This window comes from Ascaphus truei, chromosome 3 (genome assembly GCF_040206685.1).
Source record: "Ascaphus truei isolate aAscTru1 chromosome 3, aAscTru1.hap1, whole genome shotgun sequence".
Classification (NCBI taxonomy): Eukaryota; Metazoa; Chordata; class Amphibia; order Anura; family Ascaphidae; genus Ascaphus; species Ascaphus truei.
Window position 1 is genome coordinate 187,067,155 of NC_134485.1, and position 15,013 is coordinate 187,082,167.

The window sequence follows — 15,013 nt, forward strand, 5'->3', positions numbered from 1 at the left end:
GCCCTGCATTCTTGGGACTGTTTGTTGCAGTAGGGAAGTCATTTTACTATAAATGTTTAATTCATTTTCTTTTTGCTCTTCACTTTCTAGAACAATTTCATTGGGATGATTACTTGAAGCAGACTGGTGCAGTAGCTGCTCCTCCGCATTGTTTTAGACAGGTACGCTATAGTATTTATAGTGAAATAACTTCATGTCTATGTCCTAGCTTTTCTTGCAATATCGGTGCTTGACATAAGCAGTGTGGTCCCTCCCTCTATGCAGATATACACATATATGCATATATGTACATGTCTTTCTCTGTGTAACTTTGTCTCTTGTTATAAGTGCAAAGGGTTCACAAATTAGATCACTTCTGTGTACAAAGAGTACTCTAGTGATAATGTCGCAACCTTTTGAAGTAGGGGAGCCTGGTTTGAATCCCAGTGTCACCCTAATTGTGTGTGTGTGGCGCGGTGCAGCGCAGAGTACACAGCAAAATAACCGATTTTTGGAGGTTTTTGTGATGCAATTGCTACCTTCTAAAGAAAGCTTACAGACTTTTTAGAGCTCCACAATGTTCAAATGAATATAATACAGCGAGTCACTTGGTATAAGAACTCCCTTGAAGTGGGTGAACCGTGTTCAAGTTCCACCGTCTGCTCTTTTTGTATCCCCTGCTGGCTGACGCGTCACAGTGCGCAGCGATCCTTGCAGCGAGGAGGGGCCGGGGCCGGCTCGGGAGGAACTCGGGAGCTGGTGAGTGACGCGGCCGCGCGCGCCATTGATCGCAGCGGGTCCTCAGGCTAGGCACACAGATACAGCGACTTGCCCAAGGTCGCAAAAAGAGCAGACGGTGGAACTTTAACACGGTTCACCCACTTCAAGGAGTTCTTACAAGATCGTGATCCCGAGCGGCGACGTGTCACGGGGTGTGGCAGGAAGCCAATGAGCAGGGGAGTTCTTACAAGATCGTGATCCCGAGCGGCGACGTGTCACGTGGTGTGGCAGGAAGCCAATGAGGAGGGGAGTTCTTACAAGATCGTGATCCCGAGCGGCGACGTGTCACGGGGTGTGGCAGGAAGCCAATGAGGAGGGGAGTTCTTACAAGATCGTGATCCCGAGCGGCGACGTGTCACGGGGTGTGGCAGGAAGCCAATGAGCAGGGGAGTTCGCCGGCAGGTGGGTGAATTCTTGTGGATGTTTGTGTGAACGTTGTATTGAGAGGGCTAAAACAATATCAGCCAGGACCCCTTAATGGTACGGACACACGGACACACAAGTCATGGCCAAGCCCTCCCCCCCCCCGTGATGGCCGTGCCCCCCCTCATCATGGCCCCCACTCACCCGACCCATTTGGCCACGCCCTCCCCCCCGCGCCAGAAAAAGTTAACCGCAGATTGCGGTGCAGTGACTTGCACGCGCTCCCGGCAAGCAAGGCCCAAACATTAGATCGCACACTCCTTGGTGCGTGCGGTGGTTGTATGTATCTTTATATAGTCCCCACTGTGTACGCCGATCTTTACAAAAGATGCAAAACAGGGAATTTTAAAATGAATGCAACAGACAAAATCAGACAACTGGAAAGGAAAATCCCTTCCCCGTAGTGTTTATAATCTAAGTATATCTCTAATATTCTATGTACAGTGATGTGTACACAAGAAAATAATACAATACTACTTTGCATAGATTGCTGAACGTATGATGTACGCATTTGAATGCCTATTTTCACTGGATCATGAATATAATGCTTTCATGAATTGACATATTACAAGAGGAAATCTAAAGGATCTTAAAATAATTTTGGGGCACGTTAAAAAAAAATAAAAAATCTTTACTTTATCTAATAATTTCACTGGGAGCGCATCTTTTGCTGATGCGCTTGTAGCACTTGAAATTCAGTACTAATGTCTTTGCTTATTCTGGAACAGAACAGTGTGACTTTGAATGTATGCATGCATGCATGTATGTATGTATGTATGTATGTATGTATGTATGTATGGTATTGTATGCATGTATGTATGTATGTATGTATGTATGCATGTATGTATGTATGTATGTATGTATGTATGTATGGTATTGTATGCATGTATGTATGTATGTATGTATGGTATTGTATTGTATTGTATGTCTTTATATAGCGCCATTAATGTACATAGCGCTTCACAGCAGTCATACACGACAATCGTATAGATAACTAAAAAGTATGTGGGTGCCGAGCACTCGCATTTTAAGTGAAACTTCTTTGTTTTTTTTTGTTACTGTTTTGTCACAGAAATTGTATTTGTGATGTTTTTAATTAAAAATCAAAACACAATTTCAGTGCCAAAACGTGAAGACGTTTCACTTAGAACACGTGGTATAGCTATTTGAACTTCTATATTTATAGTGTGTGTGTGTGTGTGTGTGTGTGTGTGTGTGTGTGTGTGGCGCGCTGGGGTGGAGGGTGCTCTCACCATGTCCCGCTGGCTCTCCCAGCCCTCCCCCCACTCCCTCCGGCAGAACTGCAGGGACACGGCGCGTCCCCTGGCCGAAGAGGAGGAGATCTTGGGGGAGACGAGAGAGAGCGTCCCCTGGCCGAAGAGGAGGAGATCTTGGGGGAGACGAGAGAGAGAGAGCGTCCCCTGGCCGAAGAGGAGGAGATCTTGGGGGAGACGAGAGAGAGAGAGAGAGAGAGAGAGAGAGCGTCCCCTGGCCGAAGAGGAGGAGATCTTGGGGGAGACGAGAGAGAGAGAGAGAGAGAGAGAGAGAGAGAGAGAGAGAGAGAGAGAGAGAGAGCGTCCCCTGGCCGAAGAGGAGGAGATCTTGGGGGAGACGAGAGAGAGAGAGAGCGTCCCCTGGCCGAAGAGGAGGAGATCTTGGGGGAGACGAGAGAGAGCGTCCCCTGGCCGAAGAAGAGGAGATCTTGGGGGAGACGAGTGAGAGAGAGAGAGAATTGGGTAGGAAGAACGCACAGAGACAGTAGGAGGGCGTTCTGTTAAGTGCATTTGCAAGAGGCCAAGGTTTATGTATGAAGTGGTAAACCTTGCCATAAAAGTGCATCTATCAATACTTCTCATCTATGTGGCGTAAAGGGTTCCTACTTAGTCTTTTAAACTCTGCCCCTAGTTCAATTAGAGTTCTGTGTCTTATACAAATTATATCCAGCCCTCAAACTGAAATTACAATATTGTAGTCTAATTCACACAATCACTTCATGTCGATCTGACCAACAGTGGTTTGTACTGGGCTCTGTTTTCTCTTTCCTTTTTGGGTGAACATTGCAGGTCCACAGAACTGGGTTAGAAAGTGGTGTCTATCAGCTTCTTCCTCTCACACCAACGATCCACATAATCCTTTTAATGTAGTTGCTTCTCCTATCCTCTGCCTAAGCTCTAACAACACTTAATGGCTCCAGGTGATAAATTGAGCCTGTCCTGTTTTTAAATACTCATTTGTCCACAGGGAAAACCTAGCACTATATTCCAGAATGCTGCTAACCCCCCCCCCCCCCCAAAAAAAAACAAAGCCTAAAATAAATGAACAATTTCAGATTGAGCAGGGCTTAAAGAAATGTAACCTGCCTGTGCTGTGTGATGTGACTCTGGCAAGCGCTGATTGATCACCCTGCTTCCGAAACTACTGTTAAGAATCAAAAGTCTACCCCAATTTGTTTTTTTTTTACTTGTCGTACTTGACGAGCGAGTTTCTCAAACCCGAAAATGAAAAATATATAGAATTAATCTATTCTACTGATCTCAGGCTGTGTGCAATAATAATAATAGCATGTTCTTGTATAGCGCTGCTAGTTATACGTAGCGCTTTACAGAGACATTTTGCAGACACAGGTCCCTGCCCCGTGGAGTTTACAATCTATGTTTTTGGTGCCTGAGGCACAGGGAGATAAGGTGACTTGCCCAAGGTCACAAGGAGCCGACACCGGGAATTGAACCAGGGTCACCTGCTTCAAACTCTGTGTCAGTCAGTGTCTTTACTCACTGAGCCACTCCCTCTCCAATTGTTACTCTTCAATTCCTCTTACCAGTTTGTCGAGGCCACCAGGCCAACAAACTCAGACTAGGGTGATGGGTACAGATGGGGCAGGCTGAAAACATACGAGACAGGGAGTGGTGAATGACACAGGGTGTGGCGAGAGTGTAAAAAGAAGTCCGGGCAGGTTGTCACACACTTTTGTAGGTGCTGGGTGCTTTTTTTCATGTTGCTTACGTGCTTTGCCTCTCACAAGTAAATGGGACCGTATGAAAACATCCCTGTATAAATTAGCCTGTCACTGTTTGAAGCTCGGACCGCTTTGCTTTAGCACAAAACGATACAATCAACTGTTAACTACAATACAAGCATACCAATAATTGCAGAGATATTTTTTTAATTGGATGTATGTTTATTATGTAAATCTTGATTAACCTTTTTACTGTTGCAAAAGTCTCCTGTATTTTTTTTTAGCATCAAAGTTGTTATACACTGAATATGGCTTTGATTCAGATACCTTTTCTTCTGTGGATTTGGTTGCTTTTAACTCTTTGCATCATTGAAGTGAAGAGGCTATAAGATGTCTTATGGCAGAATCCTGCTCAGTAAGCATGGGCCCAAATCTTTAATAACTATACAAAGTATTGTTGAACTTCCTTTTTGTTTTGTGTTTTCAAGTTTGGGTAAGTCAACTTGTATTTGTCGTAGACTTTGTAGAGTGAACCTTTCCCTGCCAAAGCAGCCAGCAATGTCATGCATGAAATAGCCAGCTTTTTATGATGCTCCATCTTTCTATGCACATAATGAAGTTCTGTGTTCCGGCTGTCACCAGTTCTATTCTCTGTCACATTATACTGTACCTTTTACATTGCATTGTTATCCCCTCTGGCATGAATAGGATTGGGTACATTGCAGAAAGGTCACAGCAGCAATACCAAACCTTTCTCTCCTTCCTTTTTAAAAAAATATATGTAAAGCATGTGACAATGTATAATTCTGCATTCCTACCTAAGCCCGGGCCATAGAGGGTTCAGCAGAGCGGAGGCGCGCTGACGCTGAGGCTCGCCTGCTGAAGCCAGCGCGATTCCATGGACTTGCAGGCGCGAGCCAGCGTGCGCGAAGGGAGCCGGGGGGAGGTGGTTGGAGGCGGGGCAGTGACGTCGCTGGGCCAATCGCCCGTGACGCACTGACGTCAACGTCACGGCGCCGTGACGTTGACACTGCTTCAGGCTGATTGGATGTTTTCAGCCGACAGCGCGCTGAAAAACAGCTTGGCTGTCGGCTGAAAAATACAGCGCCTCAGCACGCCTGCGGACACTCGCGTGAGCCCCCTCTCAAGGCATCCTCATTGAGGATGCAGGGACTCAGCGCGGAGCGTCCGCACGGCTCAGCGCTGCTTGTCCTTCTATGGACGCAGCCTAAGCTGGCAATAGTTTGGTGCTCCTGTTTTAAATCTGTACAAATCCTGATTTGTGTGTGTGCATGACATCATGGCCGCCTTTCCGTTTCAATCAATGCCTTCAGTGAGTGTAACTCAACAGCTACTGTACAATATAGCCTTATATTACTAAGGTAACATATTGTTGAAGTTTGCAGCTCAAACTGCTGGGAACATTGGCAACAAATTATTACAAACAGGAAAGGGTTACATAGACTGTGCACTGCTTGGGAAGTGGGCTAAAACCTGCTATAGAAATCAAGGGATGCTTAAAAAATTATTTTAAATGGCATTAAGAGTTGAATAATAGGTGGGGCGGGAGTCACTATCTAATACTACAGAACTGATTTATTTAAAAACACAGAATATTTCACGTTTTGCTGCTCTAACATTACTTTTGTAAACTCACATAATGGGGGTCAATGGATCAAAGAAGGCTTCGAGAAAAACGTGTGTCAATGTATTTTGCTCTATATTTGTCCCCTTTTGCTACTGTTTATTATGTGAACTGCCAATAGGGGGAGTTATGTGCCACTTCTTATAATAGCTTTGTCACATTTTGCATTTTCTTAGCACCATTTCCCCCCTTTCCTCACATCCAATATAAGCCCCAGGTCTGAGGTAGCATAGATTGGGAGGGGGGGGGGCAGGGGGGCGCGACGGTTGCAGTGACCCCGCGCTCTTCCCCGGAAGCATTTCAATTAAATGCCGGGGACCGCGCAAGGTCTCTGCAACCTCAACGTACCGTGATTCAGCCGGATTCTGGTCACGTGGCCATGACAACGCGGGGTCATGTGACATGTCGTCATGGTTGCGCGCGTCAAATGGTATAGATGGGCGTCAAATGGTACTTTGCGCACTCCTGGTATAGATTTCCCTTTTTAACAGTTTGTGGCACATGTAAAAATGAGGCTAACAAGCGGTTTACATTTGTTGCGACCAGAGAGGGAATGTGGAACATTCAACTAAAATACACATTTGCAACAATAGATAACACACCATGATTGTTTTGTCTTAAATCCTGCTTTCTGAGACATTACCACTAGTGGGAGCTGATGTCTTAACTTTAACGTTGATGCAGTACATTCAACATCCAGGAGAGGCATTCAATTTTGTTCGCCGATTCTGAATATTTTCACTACAAAAACAAGCATGACCGACGGAGAGAATTTCAACGTCTGTAAACCGTAACAAGGCTTCTGCTTCAATAATGCAACTAGCCCCTTTTGCTTCTCTAGAGCCTTGCAGTGCATTTCAAAGGGGTTATACATCCGTGTTCCAGCTGCGAGACAGGCAGAAAAAAGTTAGAGGCATTTTTCTCTTACAAATTAGCGTTGTTTTGCTTGCATTTGTCACCTAGGAATTTTTTAAACCGAACACCCAATAAACTGTAGGCCAATCGGGAGTTACACGGACCAAATAAATCTACCCCCTGTATTGTTACTTATGCAATATTTACAGCCTCTGAATTTGCATCTCTCTGGGATTCATGGGGAGAAGTGTGTTTCTACATACCTATGTCACTATTTGGCCTCGAAAGCAGTAGAGAGCAGCCTTTTTGGCACATTTCTTAAATTATTGACCATGTTTGCCAAAGGCCCATCAATCAGAAGCTTTTTAGATGTAATTATACCCCCCAAAAATGTTTATCTACATTTCTCTCATAATATTACGTTTGTTTGAATTTACAGTACTGTATTCGCTTTTAGGAATTTTTTTAATATCTTTTTTTTTTTTAAATGTTATTTAATGCTCTCTGCCTGTCATTCTTCTGCTCCTTCTTTCCGTCCACTCTTATGCTGTATCCTATATCTTATGCAGAATTTTTTTTTTTGAAGTCTCCAAATAACGGCCAGTATCTAGCATCCATAATGTTTAAGGGTGCTTGTATAATTTGTGGCAGCAAGCATACCTTATGAGAACCAGGTGGTCCTCGGGATCTGCAGTGGGGCACTCAAAACTGTGGGGACCCCCCCATCCCCGATTGCGGAGGCATTAGATTTTTTTTTACTTTTGTCACTACTTGCAAGAGGAAACAAAGACGGCTAGGTGGTCACCTATTCAGAAAGAAGGCAATGTGATCTCTTGATATCACGGCTTTCTTATTGGCTGCCATAGTAAGGCTGACACCAGTGGCCATATTGTTTCTCCCAGATAAGAATTCACATAATAGAATTTCAAAATGAAATATCTCAGGAGCCGAGGGATCTCTGACACATGAGTGCGGCAGTTCAGCGCTGGGGTCCGTTGGTTTTAAATAAGATTATATAAATAAATACATATGTGAAAAAAAAAAGTTAGCTGCTTTAGGGGTTTTCAACCCTTTTTGTCCTACTGTGAACCTACCACACCAATGTTTGCTTGCCAATTCATCGGTATTAATGAACAGACTGTTCATGTCCTGGGATTCATGAGGATCGGGCCACTTTTTTTAATTTTATTTTACATTTCAAAGGACTGACCTAAATCATCTGTATTCTTGTAAAGATGCTATACCCCCACAGTATAACCTGTCTTGTCAGTGAGCTCAATGGCTGCCCATCTCATATGCATTTACCATGATCCCTTGCAGATGCACTTACCATTTCGCCCTCCCCACTTACCACTTAGATTATAAGCTCTTCAGCACAGGGACTCCTTTTCCTAATGTTACTTGTATGTTTGAAGCACTTATTCCTATTATGTTACTTTTACCATATGCTAGGTACTTTGATGGTGCTCTATAAATGATATACATACAGAGCAGATTACCAGCCATTGAAAACAAATGCCTATCTGTTTTTGTGTGTGTGTTTACATTAGGCCCAGAGCCTGTAGTACAGTGTGCACATGGCAACGCCTGCAGTTTATTCTCACCCCAGTAGGTATTACGTCAGACAATTACCAGAGGAATTGCCTTATACTGTACTGAACTTCTATAATAAAACTTTATGAAGTTAGTGTGTGTCTGTGTGTGTTTGTTTTTTTTAATAAAAATAGTGAGCAGTAAACAAACTGGATGTGAAAATAGTTAACCTATTGTACAGTATGGTAAATTCATCTTTAATAAATAGAAAGTGCAACTTCTTTGTATGTGGTGTATATATTTCCAATTTTCCTTTTGTAGTTTTTTTCCCATTACATTTATATTGGAAATATCTAGCTAATATGGGTATCTTCCCCCCTCCCCGCTAAATATATATATATGTTTCCATTTGCTATATGCTTTGTTTTTACCCACCATAACGTGTGTGTGTGTGTGTGTGTGTGTGTGTGTGTGTGTGTGTGTGTGTGTGTGTGTGTGTATAGAGATGGATAAGAGAGAGAGATATAGAGATGGATGAGAGAGAGAGAGATAGAGATGGATGAGAGAGAGATATAGGGATGAGAGATAGAGATAGAGATGGATGATAGAGAGAGAGATATAGAGATGGATGAGAGAGAGATATAGAGATGGATGAGAGAGAGAGATATAGAGATGGATGAGAGAGAGAGATATAGAGATGGATGAGAGAGAGAGAGAGATATACAGTAGAGATGGATGAGAGAGAGAGAGATATAGAGATGGATGAGAGAGAGAGATATAGAGATGGATGAGAGAGAGAGAGATATAGAGATGGATGAGAGAGAGAGATATAGAGATGGATGAGAGAGAGAGAGATATAGAGATGGATGAGAGAGAGATATAGAGATGGATGAGAGAGAGAGATATAGAGATGGATGAGAGAGAGAGAGATATAGAGATGGATGAGAGAGAGAGATATATAGAGATGGATGAAAGAGAGATATATAGAGATGGATGAGAGAGAGAGAGATATAGAGATGGATGAGATATATATATATATATATATATATATATATATATATATATATATATATATATATATATATATATATATATATATATATATATATATGTCAGATAAGGCAGTTGGCACTCCAATAGGTGCTGTTAAGCCACAGGTGCACGTCCCATATAGAGAATGTAGTTATACGTTACCGTTCCAAGGATTGGTAAACAAGAGACAGCACTCAATGTTGAAGATCAAAGTGTATTAGTGAAAGCAAAAATACATCCAGAAACCCACCCGGGTTTCTGGATGTATTTTTGCTTTCACTAATACACTTTGATCTTCAACAGTGAGTGCTGTCTCTTGTTTACCAATCCTTGGAACGGTAACGTATAACTATATATATATATATATATATATATATATATATATAGATATAGATATAGATATAGATATAGATATAGATATATATATATATATATATATATATATATATATATATAGATGGATGAGAGAGAGATATATAGAGATGGATGAGAGATATAGAGAGATCGATGAGAGAGAGTGAGATATAGAGATGGATGAGAGAGAGTGAGATATAGAGATGGATGAGAGAGAGTGAGATATAGAGATGGATGAGAGAGAGTGAGATATAGAGATGGATGAGAGAGAGTGAGATATAGAGATGGATGAGAGAGAGTGAGATATAGAGATGGATGAGAGAGAGTGAGATATAGAGATGGATGAGAGAGAGTGAGATATAGAGATGGATGAGAGAGAGTGAGATATAGAGATGGATGAGAGAGAGTGAGATATAGAGATGGATGAGAGAGAGATATAGATATGGATGAGAGAGAGATATAGATATGGATGAGAGATATAGAGATGGATGAGAGAGAGATATAGAGATGGATGAGAGAGAGATATAGAGATGGATGAGAGAGAGATGGATGGATGAGAGAGAGAGAGAGAGAGAGAGAGAGAGACGGATGAGAGAGAGAGAGAGAGAGACGGATGAGAGATAGGGAGATGGATGAGATATATATATATATATATATATATAGAGAGAGAGAGAGAGAGAGAGAGAGAGAGAGAGAGAGAGATACCACCCTTGATTCTTTCTCCCCTCCCCGGCACCCTTGATTCTTTCCCCCCCTCCCCCAGCACCCTTGATTCCCCCCTCCCTCCCCCCCCCCCCCGGCACCCTTGATTCTCCCCCCAGGACCCTTGATTCTTCCCCCAGGACCCTTGATTCTCCCCCCAGGACCCTTTCTGCAGTCCCCCTCATCAAGCATCCGCACCCCCACCCCCAATGCCTACCAGATTGCGGCGCGCCGCCGATGGAAGAAGCGGCGGCAGTGGTGGTGGGCTGGCATTTTTGGATGGCGGGCGGCACGGGTGGCTGGCTGGCAGGCGTGCAGCACATAACGCAGGAGCGAGCTGGGGGGGTGTGCGCATCAGCACGTCACGCTGGAGCGGGCTGTGGGGGTGTGCGCATCAGCACGTCACGCTGGAGCGGGCTGGGGGGGGTGTGCCCATCAGCACGTCACGCTGGGGGGGGTGTGCCCATCAGCACGTCACGCTGGAGCGAGCTGGGGTGGGGGTGTGCGCATCAGCACGTCACGCTGGAGCGGGCTCGGAGGGGATGGAGCAGGCGGGGGTGTGGGAGGGAGGGGAGCGTGTACAGCTGGAGCGCGCTCCCTCCCTACCGAGGAGTGGTTGAGGGGGCCGTCGCGCAGGCCGCAGAGAGTCAAATTCGCCACAGTTTCCCTGCCAATTCGCCACAAGTGGCGAATGGCGACAGGGTTGCCCACCCTGGCTCTATTAGAATCGTGGCACCGCCTCCCTTTAAAGCCTCATTACAGGCTGTTGTACCGTGCTTCTAATGCAATGTAAACGGAGCCAGGGAGACCGACATTGAACACATAAGACACCATATGGCATAAAGTGCGCATGTGCGGCCCGTAGAGTCTCCTGTTGCCATGGAAACCCGCCATGCCACGCAAGGAAGAAGCCTGCGTGACTGTTAATACCATGTTTAGCTACCATTTGATGCGTTGTGGGGTTTTGAGAATTGTTCTCATTGGTTGATTGCATGATTTGTGTACACTGGTGGGGGTATAAGTCACAGTGGTCTTCATTCTAACACTGTACAACCCTGAGGAAGATTCCGTTTGCAGGAACCGAAACGTTGGTTTTTGTGTTTCAATACACCTTTTGAATTTTCAACCCGTGTGTGCTGTCTCTCCTTACTGGACCATCATCTGGTAAAAAAAAAAAAAAAAAAAGTGTGTATATATACAGGCACACCCCGCTTTAAGTACACTCGCGAGTAAGTACATATCGCCCAATAGGTAAACGGCAGCTCATGCATGCGCCTGTCATCACGTCCTGAACAGCAATACCGGCTCTCTACCTGTACCAAAGCTGTGCGCAAGCAGGGAGACTATAGAGCCTGTTACAAATGCGTTATTTACATCAGTTATGCACGTATATAACGATTGCAGCACAGTACATGCATCGATAAGTGGGAAAAGGTAGTGCTTCACTTTAAGTACATTTTCGCTTTACATACATGCTCCGGTCCCATTGCGTACGTTAATGCGGGGTATGCCTGTATATGTATGTGTGTATGTATATATATATATATATATATATATATATATATATATATATATATATATATATATATATATATATATATATACGAGAGAGAGAGATCGACCCCAAGACCCATGGTTAGGCATTGGAAGAAAGAAAGGTGTTTTTTTTTTTTAACTTGTATTTTTATTTTTTCCAAACTGATAACGAAAGGGGAAACAAAAGAAAGGAGGGAGGGGGGGGGGGCAGAGTGGGTACAAAAAATAAAAGGGTGTATTTTTTTAATCTTGTGACATGAACTGAAATGGTGTTCTTTTCTGTAGTCTAGGACTCCACCTAGCAACGATTTTAAAGTTGGCATGAAACTAGAAGCACACGACCCTCGAAACATTACCTCCATTTGTATAGCTACTGTCATAGGAATCACTGGCGCTCGCTTACGCTTAAGACTGGATGGCAGTGACAACAAGAATGACTTCTGGAGGCTTGTGGACTCTTCGGACATCCAGCAAATCGGCACATGCGAGAAGAAGGGAGATATGCTACAGCCACCTCTGGGTGAGTATGTAAACTTGAGATCGTATTAGCTTGATCTTCAACATTCTACGGGTTGTAAGCAGGAGGAAAGCATCAAAAATGCATCTCATATATGCTAAAATGGCCCTTTAAATATACATTGCATATCCTATTAGCATTAAGTATCTCAGGTGTGCTCCTTTTTTGCACAGGTGTTGTTTGAACGTGTTTGATGGATTACACATATAGCACTTGGGACTCTAGTAAAGTAGGTTCTCCCTCTCCCCTCTCCTCTTCCTTCTCTCCCTTCCACCCTCCCCCCCCTCGTATTGAGTGATTTCTGAATGCAGATAAAAGTCCTTGTGCAGCGCTATTCCACACATTGTGAGACCAGAGCAGTGACTGACCACTTCTGCCTCTGTGAGCGATGCAAGCGCTGTTCTTCTTTTGTAATAAAAATGAGTATTTTCTGGAATTGTCAAAGGGTATTTTAATCCCATAGAACTAATGTTAGCGCAACCCCAGGCATTACATTACTCTCCAATATAATAGGAGTTATGTTTGTGCGAAATGTGAACAAGAGGATAGCTGAACTGTAATCAAGTTAAACAATAAATTGCACCCATTCTGCGTGATCTCATCCCCTAAGTCTGTATGCGGTGTACATGGAGAGAACACCTCTATTCAAAAGAAATGGTCCCAAGTATTGTTCAGCCAGTGTGATGACTGACTAAGCAGCGCACATGAATAATGGAAAAAGGCAGAAGTGTATTAAATCGATATTCTAATACATGTTTTGATGCCCAGAGAGACCTTTTATTAGTCCTGATGAAGGGGTCTCTGCAGATCAGAATATTGATTATAATGGGAGAAACCTTCATTAGTCCTGATGGTGGGCGCTTTGGGAGCTGAAACATCGACTAATTGTTATTGAAAAAAAAAATTGTTGGTGGGTTCTGTCCCCTTAACTAGCCAATTGCACTGCATCAAATAATTATAAGTACGGTCATTCAAATGTATTAAGAATGTGATCTACAGTGTACTGTATAGAGTAGTTAAATAGTATACATGTGCTTCTATGGCTGAAAAACAGGATTCGAGAACACATCAAAGACACATACAATCATCAAACAATCCTTTTAAAAGGTGGGATTAACTAAGCAAAAACTGACTTACCCACGCAAAATGTGACTTATGACAGTTAATTGCCAATGATAGGGTGTGCACGAGGTATATTTTCTGGAAACGGCTTTGTACTGAAATACTTAACCTTCAAAAGGCTGTGTTTCAGCAGAAGCCTTTTTAACACTACGTTACATAGCATGAGCTAGCTCAGTGTTTTTCAACATGGGTTCCTTTGTAACCCTGAGCATCCCTAAAGGGTTCCCTGCAATTTTCAGGTAATTTGAAAATTGTACCAAATACAGAATAATTTACAATGCATCTGATCTCAGACGTGCTATTAGAGAGGGTTGGGGTTCTGCAGAATTTCACAATAAAATTATAGAGTTCCTTAACCAAAAAAATTGGAAACCACTGAGCTAGCTAGTAAAATCATCCAAACAACATATAATTCATGGCGCTGTACCAGTTCTTCAGAAATTGATGTTTTACATGCCAGCGAGAAAGCTGTAATTTTTGCGTATAGATGCTCATATATCAAATTCGGAGGCAAACATTTATGCTGTTAGTTCAATTCTATTTATGGCATGCATCGGAAGTGGAAAAGGACCATATTTAGTAAGGAGTGTTGAGTCTTATGAGTGAATAAGCCTATGTACTATTGTGAAATTGGTGAATATTGCGTGATTTTAGTCTCATTGCTTTTCTGCAGTTTTTGCACCATGTGCGTCACTGTTTTGGAGGGGAGTATCAATAGGAGGAGTTACATGACACACACATTATGAGATGTATCAAATTCTGCACTTCCGTCACATTTTTTCCGTTCAATCTGCACCAAATAGGTCAGAGTTGACATTAGCGTTCTTGTATAAAAATCTGCGCCTTATGTAAGAAACTGAAACAGCACATTTTGTTCATATGACTGTTTTGGACCAAAAGTTAGTGCAGTGCATCAAAACAAGTTTCCTGTGCATTAATACATAAGCCCTATGGTTCCTTACAACCAGGTACTGCTTAGTTGTATGTAACTCCATTTGTGTTGGGAGACACCAGCCTCTTTGAGGTGTCCACTTTTGATGGATACTACATGTGCTGAGATATTTGCAGAGTGATGCTAAAGTATGTGCCACCGGGACATTTTCCTAATTTGTAAACACATGGTTGAAAATCAGTTGTCACTGTGAATTATATGCAACTGTGGCTATCCTAAAAGAGCACAAGCCCACCTAAGGGTTCACACAACACTTTTTACAGGAGATAGAGCTCCAGCAAGATACAGATGTAGCAGGACTTATTGTCTCTGGCATCTGAGCAAGTTGCGTGACCGCGACTGGCTCGGCACCAGAGGATTATTGCTGTGGATTGTCTGATTCAGAAAACATGGACCTCTGCAGCGATATCGCGGCAGCACTCTTTGGAGCATCGGCTTTTGGCCTTTTCAGCTGTGACTCCAGAGGCATGGAGTTCTGCTACATCTGTAGTAATGCAACTGATTTTATGGCATTTTAATGCAAATTTCCATTTTTAAAGGGATTTGATCATTTTATATTAGTAGATATGGGTTCTCCACTGTCACAGGAGCGGATGAGGTATGTCTTGTCAGCTCCTCTAGCTCTGT

The 15,013-nt window shown here is 43.2% G+C and overlaps 1 protein-coding gene across 6 annotated transcripts in view; it reads left to right on the plus strand.

Moving 5' to 3' along the window:
• SCML2 (Scm polycomb group protein like 2) overlaps positions 1-15,013 on the plus strand; it is a 136,640-nt gene that overhangs the window by 52,641 nt on the left and 68,986 nt on the right. For 5 of the 6 annotated variants that reach the window (XM_075589787.1, XM_075589791.1, XM_075589788.1 and 2 more), the window contains 2 exons: positions 91-161; positions 12,081-12,315. In XM_075589787.1, coding sequence (XP_075445902.1) covers positions 91-161; positions 12,081-12,315 — 306 coding nt within the window. The remainder of the gene's footprint in view (positions 1-90; positions 162-12,080; positions 12,316-15,013) is intronic. The other variant, XM_075589792.1, reaches the window with a different exon arrangement.